Here is a 19,385-nt window from a genome sequence, read left to right on the forward strand (position 1 = left end):
TAAAGAAAAGTCTCATCTTTTTATATAGAAAAAAGGAAGCAGAACAAGAGAACATAAATGATTTAACACAACAATTTATTTATTTTTTGCAGTCCTAACTAACGATGACAATTATCGTATGTATGCTTTACAATGTAGATAAATGTTTCTGTATTTATTGTAATATATCAGGTACGCTCTTTGAACTGTACAGTAATGTATGTCTGACCACTAATTCACACTAATCCCCCACATGGGATCTATAAAGTACTCATCTACTGTATATATCTACCTATTAGTCATATGAAAAATATATCCACATTTATGAAGAGAGCTTAGGCGTGTTAAATGAAATCTGGTTAAATTTTACAATATATTGTTTGCGAGAAGTGTTACTTCTTATATTAAACAGCACATAGAAATTAAATTGCAAAGCAGAGCTAAAACTTGTCATATACAGTAGCTCACTGTTATTACCACAAAGGAAGATCGCATTTGTATGAGTCAGGAACAGCATAAATTTTATATTGCATTTCAGAGACAAAAAACATCTTTTTCAGAAACTAGTTTAAATGAAAAGCAACAAGGGCAGAAAAACTATAGATAATTGGCAGATATATTTACAATAGCTCTTGCATTGTTCTTTTAAAATGTACAAATGTCTATCATAAATAAGCAAACTTGGATGGCGGTATTTTTTTGTCTGTTTCTCACTCTTTGTTCCTAATATTTAAGTAACAGCCTATTCTTTCTGCCACAGATTTTAGTAAAGTACAGAAAGTACTTTGACATCTTGGTCCTTTATTTTTGGTGCTGCTGCAGCTGCTGCTGTGGATTAGAGGTCTATCCATGTCCTTTATTGTTAATCATGATCCTTCTGTAACACAAATTAAACGCAGGATTAAGATTTGGCAGGGAATGGTTGTAAACATTACAAGATAATGAAGCCGTGTGCACATGTTTACCTTGTGTACGTTAACTTGTGTTGATCATTTATTTTCCGCCGTCTTTGGCTGATTTCTGAGCATAAGAATAAAAAGAAATTGCATCACTTTACCTTAAAAAACTGTTGCTATTAAAAAGAACGAAAAAAATACAGTGTGTTCTACTTACCCCCAAAACTATTCTCAAGATTTCATCTCGGACCTAAAATGGAAAAATATATACAGTATATTAGTGGTATGTGGTCCTAATCACACACTGAAATATTAGTACCGATAGGAACATACCCTCTTTTCTGCGAAGCATCCTGTCAGCAATATAAAGAAACCCTACAAGAAAAGGTATCAAAAATGATCAAACGTGCGTTTTTGACTAAAATGTTTTATGTGTTTTTATCTGTGCGACTGAATACCTGAAGGGAGTTCACAATAGTGAAGGCGTAATGAACAAAGATGGTAGTAAACTGTGTGAAATCGTCCAGTAGGAAAACAAAGAGTCCCAGCACCCAGGTTCCACCAAACACGGGTGTGAGGAACATAATGACTTTCATTACTGCTTTGGCTGCCTCTTTGTCTGCCTTCTTGTTGTTGGCTTCCGCCCCCGATGGCTTCAGGACGGTGGCGATGACCATCCCCATGGAGAACAAGTTTACCAACACAATGGTCCCGACCGGGAACAGGAACGCATGGATGGATCCCACCATCGCCGACTGGTAGGTAAGCCAGCAGGTCTTGGTGCTGTAGTAGGGCACATCGGTGCCTTGGTCGTAGTACACGTACGTAACAACCACAGTTATGGTGGGACAGATGTAGCCAATGGTGAATCCGATGATCATGTACACCTTTTTCCCAATGTGGCTGAACACGAAAATGAGCTGATAGACCAACATGACACTGAGACACAACATCCAGAAGAACATGGCCAGGAAGAAGTAGTGCTTGGCTATCACCAGCACGAGACACAAGGTGTCGTTTAAAATGGATGGGAAAGAGGACGCCAGGAAGCTGCAGTCGGCCAGGAGGAGACACAGAGAGATGTTGATCAGAGCCGTGTGGCGGAAGTGAGACAGGCTGGATTTGACCACGGCTTTCCAGACCAAGACCTCGATGATGATGTAGGCGATTAAAGAGCAGATGGAAATTCCCAGTCCGATGTAAGTGAGCTGATCGAGCATAGGCATGCTGACTGAGTGCTTGGACATGAGCATGGAGAAGGAGGTGAGATGGTTGCATTCGCAGGTGCCCACGCCTCCGGGACCTTTGACGTACTCGCAGCCATCCGACGACCATCTACGCTCGGTGAAGTTCCAGAACACGCAATGCATTGTACCGGTAAGGATCTCATCACTTTGGAAAGCTAGTTTGATGTTTGCCGTTGACGAACTCATGTTCTCCACTTGGGTGGACACGACTATGCTGGGGAATATAGCTCCTTCGTAGCCCTCTTTTGGGAGGCGGTTGGCCAAGCTCTGCAATCCTACGGTCTTCACCATATCTGCGGTCGCGTTCAGTCCGACATCTACATTGAAAACCGTCTTGTTGCAAGACGAGCCCGCTCGGCAGATCTGAAGCTGAATTTTGCTGGAATTGTAACCCTCGCTGTTGTTTATCCTGATGCTCTGCACGAGACCCTCGACCGACGACAGGTATTCCGTGGCCAACTCACCAGTCTCCTCTTCATCTCCGATTTCCCAGGTGGCATTCAACATGCTGCTGGCTGATTCGATGAAATTCTTGAGAAGAGATTTTTTTTGCAAATAGGTTAGAACAATTTGCAATTCAAAACAACCAAATAAACACTGTTCGGTTGAGTCCCACTGTAGATTAAAAATAATATTAAATACATACTGGCAGAAGGTTCTCGCCCAGTCGTATGTTCGCCGATGCACTTTTCATAGTTTGGAAAACCGAAACGGTGGCCTTGACGTCACCGAAGGTGTTATCGCTTTCTTCAGACGTGTTATTTCTCAAACTCTCAAAGATCAGCGAGGCGATCTCTTGTGTTGCACCAAGTCCTTTCTCGAAATCCTGGAGGGAGTCAAAAATAATCAGCGTTAGATTGAACCTTTCCACATTATGTCAGTCTTCTAGATCCTTGTAGATATGCATACCGCTGCTTGCAAGGTCACTATGTTCAAGATTGCCTTGACACACATGGAGATTTCTTCGCCCCATTTGTTTCCAGTGCACTTGCGTTTGAACGTGCCCTGTCTCCCTGATAAAGTGCAATCCAGAATTGCTGTCTCGTTGTCCTTTGTTTTCGGCCAAATTCTGTTCTCAATCGTTTCCTCTGCACAAAATCCGTCACCGGCTGAAAACGAAAAAAGCAAAATGTGAAATACTGTCACTTGGATAGAGATTTCGTAGGAACTTTCAAGTTTTATAATTCTTACGGTAAATCACTGGTATTTTTATGGTGCGATTCCGCTGCTGAAACATGGAGTTCTCCAACGTGCATGAACCATCATATGAACGTGGTTTGGTCGCTAACATACAGTCGACTGAAAACGGTGCGGAGTACTTGACGATGCCATTGAGCACTGTAAAACAAGGGTTTAGACATTTTCACCTCCTGATATGTGGGAGCTTGGGATGTAGGTTAAGGTAAGGTGCAATATGCAACCCAAAAACACAACGTAAGAATTGTCCAGAGAACACAGAGGTACACAAAAAATTTACAAATGGATGCCACCTGATTACACAAACAATTATGAATACTTTTGGCATCTGCTAACAAATGATGCCACCTTTAGATCTTTTCACAGACTTTACTTTTCTAAGCAATTTTTTTCCCCAGGTTGACATAGCTGCCCCTAGAAGAGTAACTACAGGTGTACTCCCTTTAGCTGGATTGCTACTTCATTGGTTTTTTTAAGGATATTATATTTATATAATACCGAATGCACTGCAAGTATCTACCAAATGCATGAAATTGTAAATTATCAAATTAAGAGAGGTCATCTTCGAGATCAAGTCAAAGATACATTTTTACGGCAAAAATGCTGTGTTACTTCAAACATTAACATGCTTAATTAATTTACAGTATATTACTGGTTTGCTCGAAGATATTGTTTGATGATGTTGATAATTCATACCTTCTTTAGTTGGTGCAGTATTCTCTTGAACTCCAACTTTTAGTCGAGCTGAATAGGTTTCGGTGCTGTTCTCGATCGTACAGGAAATGATAACGGTGGCCGATGCTCCGGCACTGCAATCTGCTGATGGAGGGTTGGCCGTCACATTGATAACCTCAGGCAACAGTGCGATTTCAATGGGGGCCAGGGCCATGTGGGCAATGTTGCCAGAGATGAAAAGACAACCGTATGATCCTGGAATATGAGAATTGATTCATTAAAATGACACATAAACTAAACTAAGGCATCCTTTGATCCTTGTTATGATTTTCCTGCACTTACCGGACCAAAATCCATTTGTTTTCAAAAGTGTGACCGTTGACTGCTCTGTGCAAAGATCAGAGAGCGTGACTTCACTTCCTGGTCCCAGGGTCATGGGGAATTCTTCGCCTCTGGTCATCTGCCACACACATCTGTCCATACGTTCTATGCAGGTACAGTTCAGTTGCTGTCTTGAATTGTAACACAGCTTTCCTGAAGGTGCCTCAATGTGAACCATTCCTGTCAATTACAAAACATGACATGGTGACAGTGACATGACAAATGGATATTTACATTAGTGTTGATGCAGTGTTTACCTAGTGACCTGACACTTAAAGTGTAAAAGGTCGGGTCGGATAACAGCGTTGCTATTATGTTTTGTACTTTTGCAGTGGAAAACACCGAACTGAGCAACACTGTGAAGTTGTGCTGGTATGTGTTTAAGCCAGTTAGCCTGAAAGGACAGAAATGGTTTTTGGTAAGATCATTTCAAATGCTCGTAGTAAATAAAGAAACAAAATCGTATTATTATAACATTAACTGACTGACTCTGTTGTAACATAATAATGTCAAAACTTAATAAAACTAGAAAATCCTCCTCACGTGCTTCCAGTTGAAACCAATGAGTTGAAGGCGTTTAGCACACGAAAAGCGGGGCTAATCTGAAAAAGCAGTTTTATTAAATAAATACATTTAATTCAGAATTTGTTTATCTGTGTAGTGATCAATCAAAAGGAGACCCCCGTACCGTAATGGGCAAAACAGCAGAGCTTCCAGTCACTGTGCCAAAGAGACTTACTACAAAGACATAGCAGTCAAACAATTAGCAACGTTTTGTCATTAAAAAAAGATTAATAGTAAAACAGGAAATGTTCACTTACCATTTGCTTTGGGCAGGCACAGAGGAGTGAAGTCTGACACATTTGCCACACATTTTTCAACGTTGCAGCATATATTTACATTGTCACACACGAAGTTGCTCCAAACATAGCCCCCTCCACACCAGCATGTTGTATTTCGGCCAATTATCTCACATTCTGCAACAAAACATGCTATCATAATGAGTTCTTTGATATCGTGTTAAAAAAATTATATTTTATACTAAGAATTTACCTTGGCCTGGGAGCTGTCATGCTATTTGAACTGAATATTTTATATTGACTATATCTGAAGACACATACACGTTTATTAAGACCTATTCTCCTCATAATGGTGGATTTTATTTACCTGCTGCTATTTCTGCATTTGAGATCGTCACCCCTGTTGTGTCCAGAGGTCCTTGTATGTCCGGTAGAAGATTTGCAACATTTAGGGTTTTGTTCCCCTCGATCATGACCTCTGCCCAATAGGTGACCTCTGTGGACCCTTTAAAAAATACCATAAAGTCTGTAATGTGGCATACAGTTCAGAATATTGACTTTTTTGTTATCCTTAAATATCCAGTTGTTAAATTGTAATTGTACTTTGTTCAAGTCACGATATAAATAAATGTGTGCTTATTAACATATTGTGGGTATTGAAAATGAGAAATGGTGATCTTCATTAACAAGCTTGATTTGTTATAAAAAGACAAAACAAACTTACCGACATTTGAAGTCTGTTGGAGCACAAAAAAGAATAAAGTAACAACAAATAAATGGTCTTGTATAAATTTGTGACTTGTTAGAAACAATTCTGAATACAGATTATTGTTTTGTATTGTAAATTAGCAGTATGTAGAGCTGGTTGGATGACTAAACCGGAAGAATTTATGTACAACAGCAGTCAGACAAATATTACACATACATATTTTTAATACAGATAAAAGCTATTTGTAAATCTAGACAAAACATAAGTTATTGTTATTTTATATACAATTATTAACTTTATGACTTTACCTGGCTTAAAATGAAAAGTGCAGCAAAAAACAGCATGCTTGCATTACACAGTTTCTTGACCCTAAAACAGAAATAAATTGATTTTGTTAGCGATAAAATTGTTCCCTACATCTTTTGAAAATGGCTTGTAAAATGGTAGCATTTTCTATACACTTGTAAAAGTGTTCCACACAATTAGCTATCGTTACAAATACAAATATTTTGTTGTCTTTTCATTTGAAAGAAGTAAGCAGGTCCTGAGGGCTCATTACCTCATCAAACCTTACCAAATCCTTGTCTGAGCTCCTGACATGAAGCCTTATGGATAAAACAAAGCTCCCTCCTATTTTAAACGCTGCCATTCAAATCACCTGCATATCATGTGTTCTTCTATTTAAACAGTCAATGGATAATAAAAGTACTCACATAGTAGCAAACAATAAAGAAAATAAAAGTATATTTGTGTGATGAACAAATAGGCTACAGGTCCGCATCTAAAACAGCCAAATTTAACTGACATGATGATAATAAAGACGACGTGATGATGGAAATAAATATGTCTATGCCTAAAAAATAAACAAAAGGAAATTCTCATGATAATAACTGTTTAATTATTCATTATAAACAGTTTAATTGAGTATAAAGAAAGTTTACAAATAAACAGAGCTATTAAATAAACATGTCAACCTTTGTGTGGATGCTAAACATTTTTTTCCTAACTTTCATTTATATTTCTTCTAAATTGTTTACAATTTATCTAATGTCTAACTTATATTTAATCAATGGTATATATATATATATATATATATATATATTACAAAAAACAAATAGCAGCTTTTTCATAAATGTGATTTCAGATGGTAGATTACCAATATTACCCATATCACCTGTCTATTGCTACCTTCTATCTCCATATTTCATGATTAAATTGATTTTAATATTATCTCATCATTATTAATCACCCTTTATGTCTTTTTTACTGGGTTTTGCAAATATCTAAGCAATAAAAAGCATTACAAGTGCCTGTTAACTTTGTACGTTTTAAATGATTAAATATTGTGTTGTCAGTGTTTTTCCCCATTTCCTGAAAAACAGCGAATTATGACATCTGAGGTTTCAGAAGGACATCTACACTATGTTGCTTGAAATTGGAATCAATTAAACACCTCTAAAGTATTTATACATATTTTTTAAGGCTGTATTGACTAAAAAAAATGAACCATGTTGTGGGTCCACCAGAACCGCAAACACTGACTGAGTAATAAAATCAAGACTTAACTTACGTAACGTTTTTAAATAAAAAAACGAAATAATCTTGTTGAAGTACTTTACCTTATTAAATAGACTACATTAAAAGAATACATGGACAGGCAAAAATACTCACCTTTGAACCTGCATTTTGAAGAGAGGACCAACAAGATTGAAAAGAAATCCTATGTCATAACCAGTGTTCCCTGTAAAGAACCAGTTTCCAAAGTGAAATTGGCTCGTCAATTAGAGAAAGCTGATGAATGCAGTAGGGGTGGCAAAAGCAAATTTACAAAGCTCTCGCGCTCATTTGCATTCTTCGTTCTTTTCTTCCACAGGCCACCTGGATAAGTTAGCACACACAGCCTAGTTGAACTTCAGAGTTTCCATTGAGATTTGGCTAACAAATACAGCTCATGCCTTACATGCCCTGTCCGGCAGTGATTGGTTAGACTGTAATTTGTGACTGATTAAGGACAATCGTGGTCATGTGATAAAATATGCAGTTCCTTAAGAAGTATGCTTCTAGAATTATTTTGCTACGTATGTTAAATACCACAAGATTTATACTGTAGTAGGATTTAGAAAACAACCTAATTATTTATATTCTTATGCAACGAATCCCAGTTAGTGTTGTAATACTCCCAGACTTCAGGCAAACTGATGGCATGTGGTTGGTTTCGTAATCTGAAATATGATTCAGGCTCTTAATGAAGAAAAAGTCTCAAATGTTAGCAGAACAATTCACTTTAAACGTAGCTTTTAAAGAATCACAAGCCTAGAAAATGAAGATATACTTCAGACTCTTAATGTTTTTAAACTAGCAGATATTCATAAAGCCTTTTCCTGTGGTCATGCTTTCTGTTACACTGGCCTCTCCTGCAACCAGCTCATAACTCACCTATGCGTATGGTAATATGTGGTAAAACTGTGGAATGGTGACTGGCAATGTTTGTTTAGTTTGATGTTAAACCAAGCCTCAACATTTGGCTACGGCTATCCAGTATTTTACAGTATAATAATACAGTTTACTCAAAAATAAATTTACTGTTTGAAAAAAATAATAATAATGCTGTTACAATTCAAAGAAAACCACAAACACTTTAACAAATCACTGGTATTATTTTTTGACAAATTAAACATTTCTATGTCATACACTATTTTCTGTGTGTCCAGAGGAAGTATAAAGACTTTCATGAAGATTGAGAAAAAGAATTTTAAAAGATTCATTGTAAAGGAACTCGCTTGCAAATTAAGTGTCTTGTTTTGTTCAAATGCATTTGTTTGTTAAATAAGCATTCATGGAAATGTATATGTTTTGCATGGTCATTCAAAATGAGACAAGATCTTCTTGAAGGTTAATTCCATTGGAAAAACTAATACATTCTTTATATTTGTTGAACATGTGTAGGGCAAGGATTTTTTGTAATGTTTTCCTACTTTTTTAATAATATTATATAATGGCACATTGTAAAGCACAGAATGCACACTGACAATGTTTATTTACCTGAGCTTGAGGTTACACAACTTATTATCTTATATTATAAAATACTTAATTAAGCTTAGTATACAATTGAAAACATCTCAGTATATAGGGTAACACAGCACAATGACAGTGCTATAACATAAAAACGTTTCCTGTTTTCAATGGACTACATCAACACCATTTTTAATTTTAGTCATTTTAAAAATGATTTTCCAGCACTTGTCTCATCAAAATCTTGTCTGGGACATTAAGGGATAGGAAAAAAACTGTCCTTGTTCAGAAAAATGAACGTAAAGGAATAGTCCACCCAAAAATGAAAGTTTGGTCTTATTTATTAACACTCGTGCCATTCAAAATGAACAAGAAAGATATTTTGGCTAACATCTGATTTTGTATCCATACAATAGGTAAATGGGGACCAGTGTTGCTTGGTTACCAACGTTCTTCAAAGTATCTTCATTTGTGTTCTACAGAAGAAGGAATGTCATACAGGTTTGGAATAAAATGTGGATGAGTAAATTATGAAATTATTATCTTTCATTTCTAAATGAACTTTTTCTTTAAGCAACAAAACAGGGATGTGTTATGCAACTTGGTAAAACCTTGTGAAACCAGTTTCTGGGCTGTGTCCACTTAAAGTCAGCTTCCTAGAAGCATTCTCACATACATGAAGACACACAGACTGTATGCAAAATTCAGTGCGTGTCATATTCAAATAAAAAACCAACCAAATAATTTGCTGTGGATTGAGGTTTATTTACACTGTTGTAAGAACCCTTAACTAAATAAAAAACAATTCAAATAGAATTTCTAGGAACCACATAATTAATTCATTAAATTATCCCAATAAAACATAATTGCTTATACACACATATGTCCTCAACATTTATGTCAAATCATCATTTATTTCAGACTACTTGGTAAAACCTTGTGAATCCAGTGTCTGGGCTTTGTCCACTTAAGGTCAGCTTCATAGAAGCATTCTCACATACATGAAGACACACAGACTGTATGCAAAATTCAGTGTCATATTCAAATAAAAAAAAAATCCTGGATTGAGGTTTATTTACACTACTGTAAGAACCCTTAACTAAATAAAAATCAATTCAAATATAATTTCTAGGAAACAAATAATAAATTTATTAAATTATCCTAACGGAATACAATAGTTTAAAATGTTGTATGATAATTTAATTAAATTTTACTGTATCCCACATTAAGTACAGACATGTGTTTGATCATTTGAACACTTGAAATGGTCAGACTAGGATCCTCACGTAAAAAAATTTAAATTGACATAATTTTGCATTTATGCAGACACAGAAGATATGTTACTGGGTTCATATTTTTTGCTAATATAAAACAGAAGGCATTGGGGGATCTCAGTCTATGAACAACTTTAATCTATTATTATTATTAGCTCACTTTAATAGCCTCGTCATGAATGTATCAAATCAAAAACAATCAAAACAGTAGTTTGGCTCTTTTCGGATGGCCACGTTCCTATAAAAGTCATAAGACATCAATTTAGCTCAACTGGATGGCAACAGCCATAAGCATGTGGATTTACCAAACATAGCTGCTTTTTATTCTCTTTTTATTTTTACTTATTTTCTGTGGCATAATTTTTCAAATAAGATTATTTAACACAAATCAATTTACTCAAAATTAAAAAAATAGAGGCTATTGGGAAATTATTTTTTGGAAAATGTGAACCATTTTTCCAGGTTCAGCTCATTCAAATTTGCAAATGAGCCGTTGCAAAAACTACTATTCTATATATTGTATGTATAAGATACATTGTATCATAATGTAATAATAATAATAACACTTTTCAAAGACTACAATACTGATAACTTGATTTTTGTCCACAGACCGTCTCACTATTGGTCCCTGACCTGTGGGAATCAATTGTTCTTTCCTTCCATTAGAGAACATGTCCATACACAACTGAAAAACAGTGAAACAAAATGATTTCCACTGCTTATAAACAATTTACAGGATTACATTAGGCCTCCATTCAATTAAACTTCATTATATATAACATATAACAATTAAAAAAGTGCACGTTCCTATAGTACTGATTCTCACAAAATACTGCATATGTGTCTTCTGACGTTGCATTAGGTATGCTCTTATTCTTAAAATAATGCAGACAGATCGGCGAAAGTCTGACATCAGAGTACCGCGAGTACGTTTCGAAAGCACAACGAGCTCTGCTCTCGCGGCACTATGATGTCATAAGCCACCCAGTCTGCGCAACACCTCGTGATATGAGGTCACACAGATAGGAGCCGTGACTTTTAATAAAAGCATGACGCTCGCTCTTCTACACTCCTCGCGCCCGTAGCTTGAATCAGGGATGCGGGCGCGTGAAAGGTAACCAGGGAAACGCTATTTGTTGTTCACTAGTGTCGTGACGCTTGCTCACAGCACTGCATGCGTATATTGTCCAAGACAACCTAAAATATTTATTTTATTCAGTTGTTTAACGATTAAATGTTGGTGAAGGACACCTGGCGAGCCACTAGCCTATATTATTTGAAAAGAGACACGTGTGGTTCCCCGACTACTGCCTTAAATGAAGGGCATTATAAAAAACAGCAAAGGATAAACATGCAAATCAATATCGGGCACAATGTGGAAACTGTATTTGTTGAGCATGACGTCACTAGAGGGCGCTAGAGGAACGGAAATGTAAAATAGTTTGCAACTGTACGTGCTTTCTTGAACATCTCATTTCATGTATTTATTCCAACGATATTATGAACAATATTTATTTAGTCATAGAAGACTCAAAATCACAGGACGTTTTGACATTTTCCTCAGTAAAGTGCAGTAAAAGGAGGGGAAATATCAGATTTACTAACTAAAAGGGACAATGAAGCTCTATACGCAATGGAAAAAATGATGTCAACACTTTAATGTATTACTTTAATATTGAATATAAAAGACATTCTATGATTGCCAAAGCATTAAACATTTTGAATTATATAGACGAAACAACATAAACAATGTGACCCAAACCTAACTTCTGGTAGACCTCAAAGAATCGCTGGCGCTTAATTTAAACACATTACATAAAACCACGACCAAAATCAGGAGATTAAAGGGAACAATAGTGAGAGTTGGAATCGCAAACAGCAGCAGGTCTTTAGATTCATTCCAGTTCAACCAACAGAGATCTCTTGTCCAAATATATCTACCAGCTCCGGCTGGATGCAACAGTAAGAACCCCTATAAGCAAAGGCGCACAATAACCAACTGTGAAGCCAATGACCATCATTTTAGTCTTTGACATCTGAGACATGACAATGCGGTAAAGGAGCAAAGGTGCTGAAACGAAGGATTTCCAATATCGTAATTTTAATGTCAAAAGTAAAAGAAATGTTGTTGTTTCATTAACCTCAACACAACCACGCACGTCTCCATTAATGTGGTTTTCTGATGTCTTGTTGTCAATATGAGAAGTATGATGAGTAGGAAGAATATTGAAAACATTGTTTTCTCAGGCTTTGAGCAAACAATAACAGTTACTGTATATTGTTGGTATAAAGTTTAAACTACTGGATATATTGTTAAATAATACAAGGGTAGTTGACAAATAAACCGTTTAGCAAACAATTTAGAAAACAATCTGTTTATAAAATATGATTTGATATCATTAATATAATATTACTATAATGTAATATAATATTACTATTAATAATAGCATTAGAGAGATTTATCTTAATTGTTACTTTTTTCTAAATGTTTGTGTCAACTACCCAAATAACAAAAAAACAAGAACCACCAATAAGCGTACTCATATAGAAATACTGTACACCTGATGTACAGGTAGCACCCACCTCTTGTCAGGATGGAGTAGTTTAACCTTCATACAGAAAAATATTTTCTGACTAGAAATAATTTTGGAAAAACAACGTATTTATAAACTTTTGTTGGAAAATCTGCAGTTAGGTAAATAAAGTCTATTAAGAAATATATAATATTAAAATAAAATAAAAGTAAAGAGGCATTCCATCATTGGAACATTATAATTTTATTTTATGTATTTGGCTTAAAATAATCAAGACAGTATAGAAAAACACAACAGATGTAATGTTCAGAGAAATCTAGTTATAAGGAAAATTAAACAAACACCAATCTCACATTATTAATATCACCTTTGTATTACAATGAAATCTGTTAAAATCTTAGACCCGTTTTTTTTGATTCATGTTAAAAACTGAAAAATTTCTTTCCAGAACATGACAGAAACAGAAAGTGCACCTTCCAGTATGGCTGCACTAGAAGAAACTCTTATGGAAAGGTCTGTCGGCAGTAGTAAATGCATCAGTTAAGCACTCCCGAAAGCATCCGAAACACTGTAGTTTTCACTAGACCCAACTCCAGAGGATGTAGCGGCTTCCGCAATGTTGTACGCATCTGCAAATAACATTTTGTATGTTACTCAATGCATTCTGGTCTATTAGTATGGCGACCCATTTAATCCACACACTGCCATTACTTACGTCTTCTCCGCATCCTTCGAAAGAAATCAAATCTACTTGAAGGTGGTCCTGCAGTAGTGGTCTGCAATTTAAAGATTGTAAATACATTTATAATCTGGCACCATAAACACTGACACATTTAAAGCATAAACATACACTAATGTTGAGTGTGTGTGAAGTGTTTGTTCATGGGTGTGTAATGCTTTGACATTTACCCTGGTACGGTCAGAGCTGGTAAGAGTCCTAAGTGCCAACTTTCCTGCCAGTAAATCACGGATCTGTAACCACAGAATAACACAACAGTTGAATCAACATTTTCAGACCCTGAAATGCTTTTTATAATTAATAATTTTGTGATGCGGATTTTGTGGTCCAGTGTGTATTTTTTTCAGAGGACCCACTGACTGAAATGCAATATAATGTACATAGCCATGTCTACAGAGGTATATAAAGACCTTACATAATGAAGGGTTATGTTTTTATCACCTATATCTACACATTCCGCAATTCCCCTTACATGGAATTCGCCATGTTGTTTCTATAGTAGCCCTAAACGGACAAACTGCTACAGAGCGTGTTTCATAAATACTTTATCTCCTTCGACAAAAAATACGAAAAAAACTTGATGTCATCTTAGTTCTGTGAGGGCCACCAAAGTGTTTCAAAGGGGAGGGGCGGAGTGAGCCGTTGGTTGCAATTTGCAACCTTACCACTAGATGGCGCTAAATTTCACTGGACCTTTAAATTAATGAAATAGCTATGGTGTTGAATCAAACTGAGAAGAAAAATATATTTTTGCAACCTCTTCTATAAAATTCCTTAAGTCTGATCACTGTGTGTGATCTGAATATACTGTGGTTGTAGTGTTTAAGAGTAAACACAAACATCCATACCTTACTATCAAAAAGCAGTCCAAACAGCAAAATAAAGAGTCCCTGTGATGTTACAAAGACATAGGGAAAAAAGTGTTAGATTTTTATATTCATAAATATAGATGTTAGATAATTTTTTTTACACCATCATACATCATTTGATGCAAGGCTTTATATGAGTTATTTGCTATAATTATTATTGCATTACTTGAATAATTGTTGCATTTCTATTATTTGCAAAAGAAAAACATAAACAATGATATCTCACTGTAAAATAAAAATACCGACGTAAAGTGGTACCTGCAGTGAATTTAGGAATGCAAACACCACGTGAATACCAAAGTTACGTGACACCAGTGTTCCAATGCCGAATCCCCATGTTAGGCCGAAGATAGGAGTCAGAACAGCCACACTTCGAGCAATGACCACAAGAGTATGTCTTTCATTTGGTTGAGTTGCAGCACCAACTCCTCTCCTCAACATCTTACACATGACTACAATCACAACCATGAGGTTAAAGAAGAAGATAGTCAGAGCTGGAATAACAAATGCCAACAGGGCCTTGGATTCAGTCCAGTTCAGCCAGCACACATTTTCTTTTGAAACATAGTTTTCAGGTCCTGCCGTGGATGCAACAGTTATAACTGCTATGAGCAAAGGTGCACCATAACCAACTGTGAAGCCAATGATCATCATTTTAGTCTTTGAGATTTGAGAAAAGACCATGACAGTGCAGTAAAACAGAAAAAGTGCTGAAACGAACATCCAGAAGAAGAGAGCAAGGTAAAAAAAGTGCATGAAGAAAACCACTGGACTGCAGCGAGCCACTGAGATCATCTGCTCTTTTTTTATGTCTTGATCTGCGATTGCAGCTCCAATGATGAAACAGATGTTTGCAATCAGCAGAGACACAGCGATGTTGACTATTGAGACGTGTCGCATGTACGACGTGTTATTTCTTTTCACTGACTCCCATACAATCATCTCAATGATGAGACACAGAATCAAGCTGGTTATTGAAATAGCAACACCGATGTATGTTATATAGGCTAAGGCTGTGCTTTGCACAGGGTCTTTGAATGCAAACGGCGACATCAGGATTGAAAAAGAGGTTGTGTGGTTGCATTCACATGTAACGTTGTTCCCTTCATTCCCTAAGTGCTTGACTTTACACCCAGTTGAATCCCATTGGTCGAGATCAAAGTTCCAAAAGACACACTGAGGATTCTTCAATGTCGTATTCGTAATATCAAAAGTAAAGGAAATGTTGTTGATTGTATTATTACCCCTAACCACAACCACGTCTCCGTTAATGCGGTTTTCTGATGTCCTGTTGTCATTTTTAGAAGTATTACGAGTTGGTAGTACATTGTCAAGCTTTGTGAAGACAATAATGGTTACAAGGGCTTGTTCAACATTTGGTATCACAATCTGAGTAGTTGAGTTTGCTAGTAGAGAATCTTCAATGAATGAGTTTCTGATTAGTTTTCTAGTCAACTGAATGGTAGTTTCATTGATCGTAAAATCATTATCTGAGAGACTGTCACTTATTTTCTCAATAGCTTGTAGTAGTTCAGTGCTTCTGTTATCTGTAGTGTTGCCATCGTTTAATTCTGCCCATGTTTCTTTAGATTCATCTGCAACAATGATGTCCACTGTTTTAAGAAAATCCTGGAAATTAAGTAAAATCATGATTAATACATAAAAATAAGCCAAAATTATATGCAATACAATTACGATTATTAGAAATGATTGTAATAGCTACAATTTGATAGAAACTTTAAAAGAGATATTTAAAATTTAGATTCAAGCATCAAGAGCGGCTACTTCTGAATGTATGACAGATGATGGCAGGCACGAGCATTACTGTAATGTAATAGACATTTAGACATAGAATTTGCATGAACATCTGAATATACATACCTTCATCACAGGTTGACTGATGGTAACATTTTTTGAGAAACCAGCAACTTTAGAGAGTATCTCAACTATTGTTTCGACAGTAGCAGCAGATTGTGTTATCGTAACATTATCCTGACCTGCAGCTTTACTAAGGTTTGCCATAAACGCTGGAATCTCCTCTACGACCAAAAGCTACATTAGGAATTAAGAAAAAATGTATTAAAGGAAACATGAGTCATAGACATTTGAACTTTTATGCTAATGAATGCATGATTCATAGTTTACCTCAGCCTTCTCCTCTAGGCCTTGGATAGCTTTAACAACACAATTGCTCTTTTCAGGCAATAATTCCCATTCCTTTTTTGAGTTTTTCTCTTTACATTGATAAGTGTTGTTGCCAACCAGGCCTTTTTCACAAGGTCCTTCCACAATGTTACCTAATTTTCCAACTCCAAGGGTGTCATTTTTACATTCAACATCTGAAACTTTCAAATATTTTACGAAGGTTAAAAAACAAACATTGATTGAGTCATTTATTTAATCTACCAGTAACAAAATCTAAATCCTGCTATTGAATTATATACTGAAGCAGATGTTTAATGCTTACCACTGATTGTCTTAACTGTGACTGTTGTATTGCTATAACCAAATTCTCGTAATTCAATCATGTCCTTTAGTCGGCATGTGAATTTTTTAGGGGTCCCACAACTTGTGCTCGAGTATTGAAACGTGATGCAGCCAGTCTCTGGTTGAATGAAACAGATAAATACAATTGTTACACAACAAACAGTAAAAGGAGGTTGAATGAGTCAGTTTTTTCGGCTTTTGACTAAAGATTACCAAAGGCAATTTTATCTGGATTGACCACAAAATAGTAATGTGAAAACAGGGTTAATTTAGATTTTAGGCAGACTTCAAACTTTTTATGCAAATTTCAGTGTGAATCCCTGAGTTTCAATGTGGACTCTTGAACCTCACTGTTTTGCACTAATAAAAGTACTTAGAATCTTAGAATAATATCACATCTGTATGCCCATCACTTCTCTGCCCAACCTGAAGTCCTTAGATCCTTAGGAGAACTGTCAACCCACTCAACCGAATAGTGTTCTGCACAGCAACTCAGAAGGACATCATCTTTACACTCCAACTGTATTTCAAGTGTATTCACTATGATCTTGGGAGTTGCTTCAATGACTACTTTTTGCCACTGGACGTAAGGTATTGGGCTTCTTTCAATGACGCATGAGTATCTACCTGTAAGGGAATGAAGACAACACAATATATGTATTATTTGACGAAACACAACTATTCTCACAGTTCTGTTAATTCATATTTTTTATGTTTTTCTAATCAGTTATACTATAGTTTCATCATATTGTAAATATACCAAACTAAACTTTGGAACACTTTAAATGAAGTTCCGGTATAGTCAGCTGTTTTATCAAGGATTTTCTTACCATTATCTCTTTCACTCAAGTCAATCACTTTGAGAGTGCTACCACTAGCATCATTTGTAATTGTGTATTTTGTTGTGTTTCCTACAAGATTGTTGTCATTCACTTTCCATTTTATTGTTTCCACAACAGAAGTTGGAAGCGTACACCTCAGTTCCATACTTTGCTGAGAATAATATTTATCTTTGGTTGTCATGTTTGTTTCCTCTGAAAGTACAACCGATACAGCACATTTCACCTTATTTTACAAGCAGTTCTGATAACAACAATAAATTCAAGAAACCTCTAATTTGAGGCACCAGAATAAGTTATGAGCAAAAAACACCAGGAAATAAAAACAAATACATGGTATGAGAGAACTTAGAAATAATAATGTTTCAAGATTCCATACCACTTTGTTCAAAGGCATTGAGAGCTAAAGGTATTCCATTTTTGGAGAGAGCATCAGAAACCTGTGTGTTTGCTGATGATAAATCGAAACTGCCGCTGTTGACAGTGTTAATCGTGTAGTCTGCTATAATGCTGCCAGACCTATGGTGAGAAACACAAAACACAACAAAGAGATGACACTTTATTAATACAAGGGTCAGAAACAACAATGACTTATTATGAGTCTGAGCATCGATTTTAGACTTTCATACCTGAAGCCAGTAACTTTTACTGAACCTTTAATGTAGTTTGGCAGTTTCAAGTAACTTTCCTCAATCTTTAAAAAAATAAAAGTATTCAATGTACTTGTATTTAGTTCAAATCAAATACAGTATGTAATCATAATTTGCACATGCAGAAAATTATTCTTTTGAGATGTTTTACTGGAATTGAACGAAAGTCATCTTTTGATCTTTTATATAGTATTCTTGATATATCTTTACTTAATTTGTGTTGAGTGGTGGATCTTTTATCATATGTAAAGAGATGGATTTAAGGGCCCAGTGACCTATTTAATCTTCTGCATCCCAGAAAATTGTTAGATTACCCAGAAACCCCTTAGAAACAAGGATCCTTATATGCAGTGCTTTTCCAGCATTTGGAACATTGTAGTATATTGGTGAGCCGTCTCAATGACTGTTCATCCAAATTCTGGAAAATCTAACGACAAATATTGCACCCCCTCAAACTTTATTCATTATGTGGGAAGGTTGTTTATCACAATCTTAGATTTGGAATTGTCCTTTTTTATTTTCCAAAAATGAACAGTTAATATATTTAACAAAGCACAGTAAAACAATCTATACATTTCATTTATGAAATATGAAATACTCACTGCTTCCGTAATGAATTTTACATAGTCTAGGTACTTCTTGTCAGTTTTGTTCAGGAGACCGGTGTCAAAATCAAGATTTATTCGCATTGACATTTTAACTGGAAAAAAGAAAAACAGTGTTCACTGCTGTGTAAACTTGTTAATAAAATATGTAATACTAAAACAATAAATCATCATACAGCAATTTGGAAAAATTATAATTCTCAAATCATGTATCGTGCTGTACAAAGCAGTATAATAGCAGTTTGTTAAAGCCAATGAGCAGAGAGGACACACGATTAACTTCAATATTTGTTTTCCAAAAATAATAAAAAAAAATATGTTTCAGTGTATGTATATCAGATTTTCATACCTGTTGTGGGTGGTGCTAAAAAGAAAAACAAAAGAAAGATGTTATTTCTTTACATTTAAATCTAACAAAAAGACATGTTATTCAAGCAATCATATTCATAAGCTATAATAACTGTAAAAAGACTTGTATGTCCACTGTATCTT

The 19,385-nt window shown here is 35.7% G+C and overlaps 2 protein-coding genes across 6 annotated transcripts in view; both read right to left on the reverse strand.

The window, feature by feature from the left end:
• Positions 1-109: 109 nt before the first annotated feature.
• On the reverse strand, positions 110-7,641 carry adgrf3b (adhesion G protein-coupled receptor F3b). The gene is made up of 18 exons (XM_056764776.1): positions 7,556-7,641; positions 6,193-6,253; positions 5,900-5,912; positions 5,543-5,680; positions 5,197-5,352; positions 5,064-5,113; positions 4,919-4,977; positions 4,633-4,769; positions 4,337-4,555; positions 4,016-4,249; positions 3,314-3,460; positions 3,032-3,231; positions 2,769-2,948; positions 1,334-2,653; positions 1,209-1,250; positions 1,093-1,125; positions 945-999; positions 110-856 (listed from the first exon to the last, which is right to left on the reverse strand). The coding sequence occupies exons 1-17, from the start codon at positions 7,567-7,569 to the stop codon at positions 973-975; spliced, it is 3,030 nt and encodes a 1,009-aa protein (XP_056620754.1). The 5' UTR covers positions 7,570-7,641; the 3' UTR covers positions 110-856; positions 945-972.
• A 5,282-nt stretch (positions 7,642-12,923) lies between these two features.
• Positions 12,924-19,385, reverse strand: part of adgrf6 (adhesion G protein-coupled receptor F6) — a 43,305-nt gene continuing 36,843 nt past the window's right edge. For all 5 annotated transcript variants that reach the window (XM_056765239.1, XM_056765237.1, XM_056765240.1 and 2 more), the window contains 14 exons: positions 19,243-19,257; positions 18,891-18,988; positions 18,268-18,332; positions 18,018-18,157; positions 17,630-17,833; positions 17,226-17,426; positions 16,780-16,917; positions 16,458-16,657; positions 16,194-16,364; positions 14,571-15,941; positions 14,292-14,333; positions 13,614-13,676; positions 13,420-13,480; positions 12,924-13,333 (listed from right to left, as the gene is read on the reverse strand). In XM_056765239.1, coding sequence (XP_056621217.1) covers positions 13,245-13,333; positions 13,420-13,480; positions 13,614-13,676; positions 14,292-14,333; positions 14,571-15,941; positions 16,194-16,364; positions 16,458-16,657; positions 16,780-16,917; positions 17,226-17,426; positions 17,630-17,833; positions 18,018-18,157; positions 18,268-18,332; positions 18,891-18,988; positions 19,243-19,257 — 2,858 coding nt within the window. In that variant the 3' untranslated portion in view covers positions 12,924-13,244. The remainder of the gene's footprint in view (positions 13,334-13,419; positions 13,481-13,613; positions 13,677-14,291; positions 14,334-14,570; positions 15,942-16,193; positions 16,365-16,457; positions 16,658-16,779; positions 16,918-17,225; positions 17,427-17,629; positions 17,834-18,017; positions 18,158-18,267; positions 18,333-18,890; positions 18,989-19,242; positions 19,258-19,385) is intronic.

Source organism: Triplophysa dalaica, chromosome 13, assembly GCF_015846415.1.
Source record: "Triplophysa dalaica isolate WHDGS20190420 chromosome 13, ASM1584641v1, whole genome shotgun sequence".
Classification (NCBI taxonomy): Eukaryota; Metazoa; Chordata; class Actinopteri; order Cypriniformes; family Nemacheilidae; genus Triplophysa; species Triplophysa dalaica.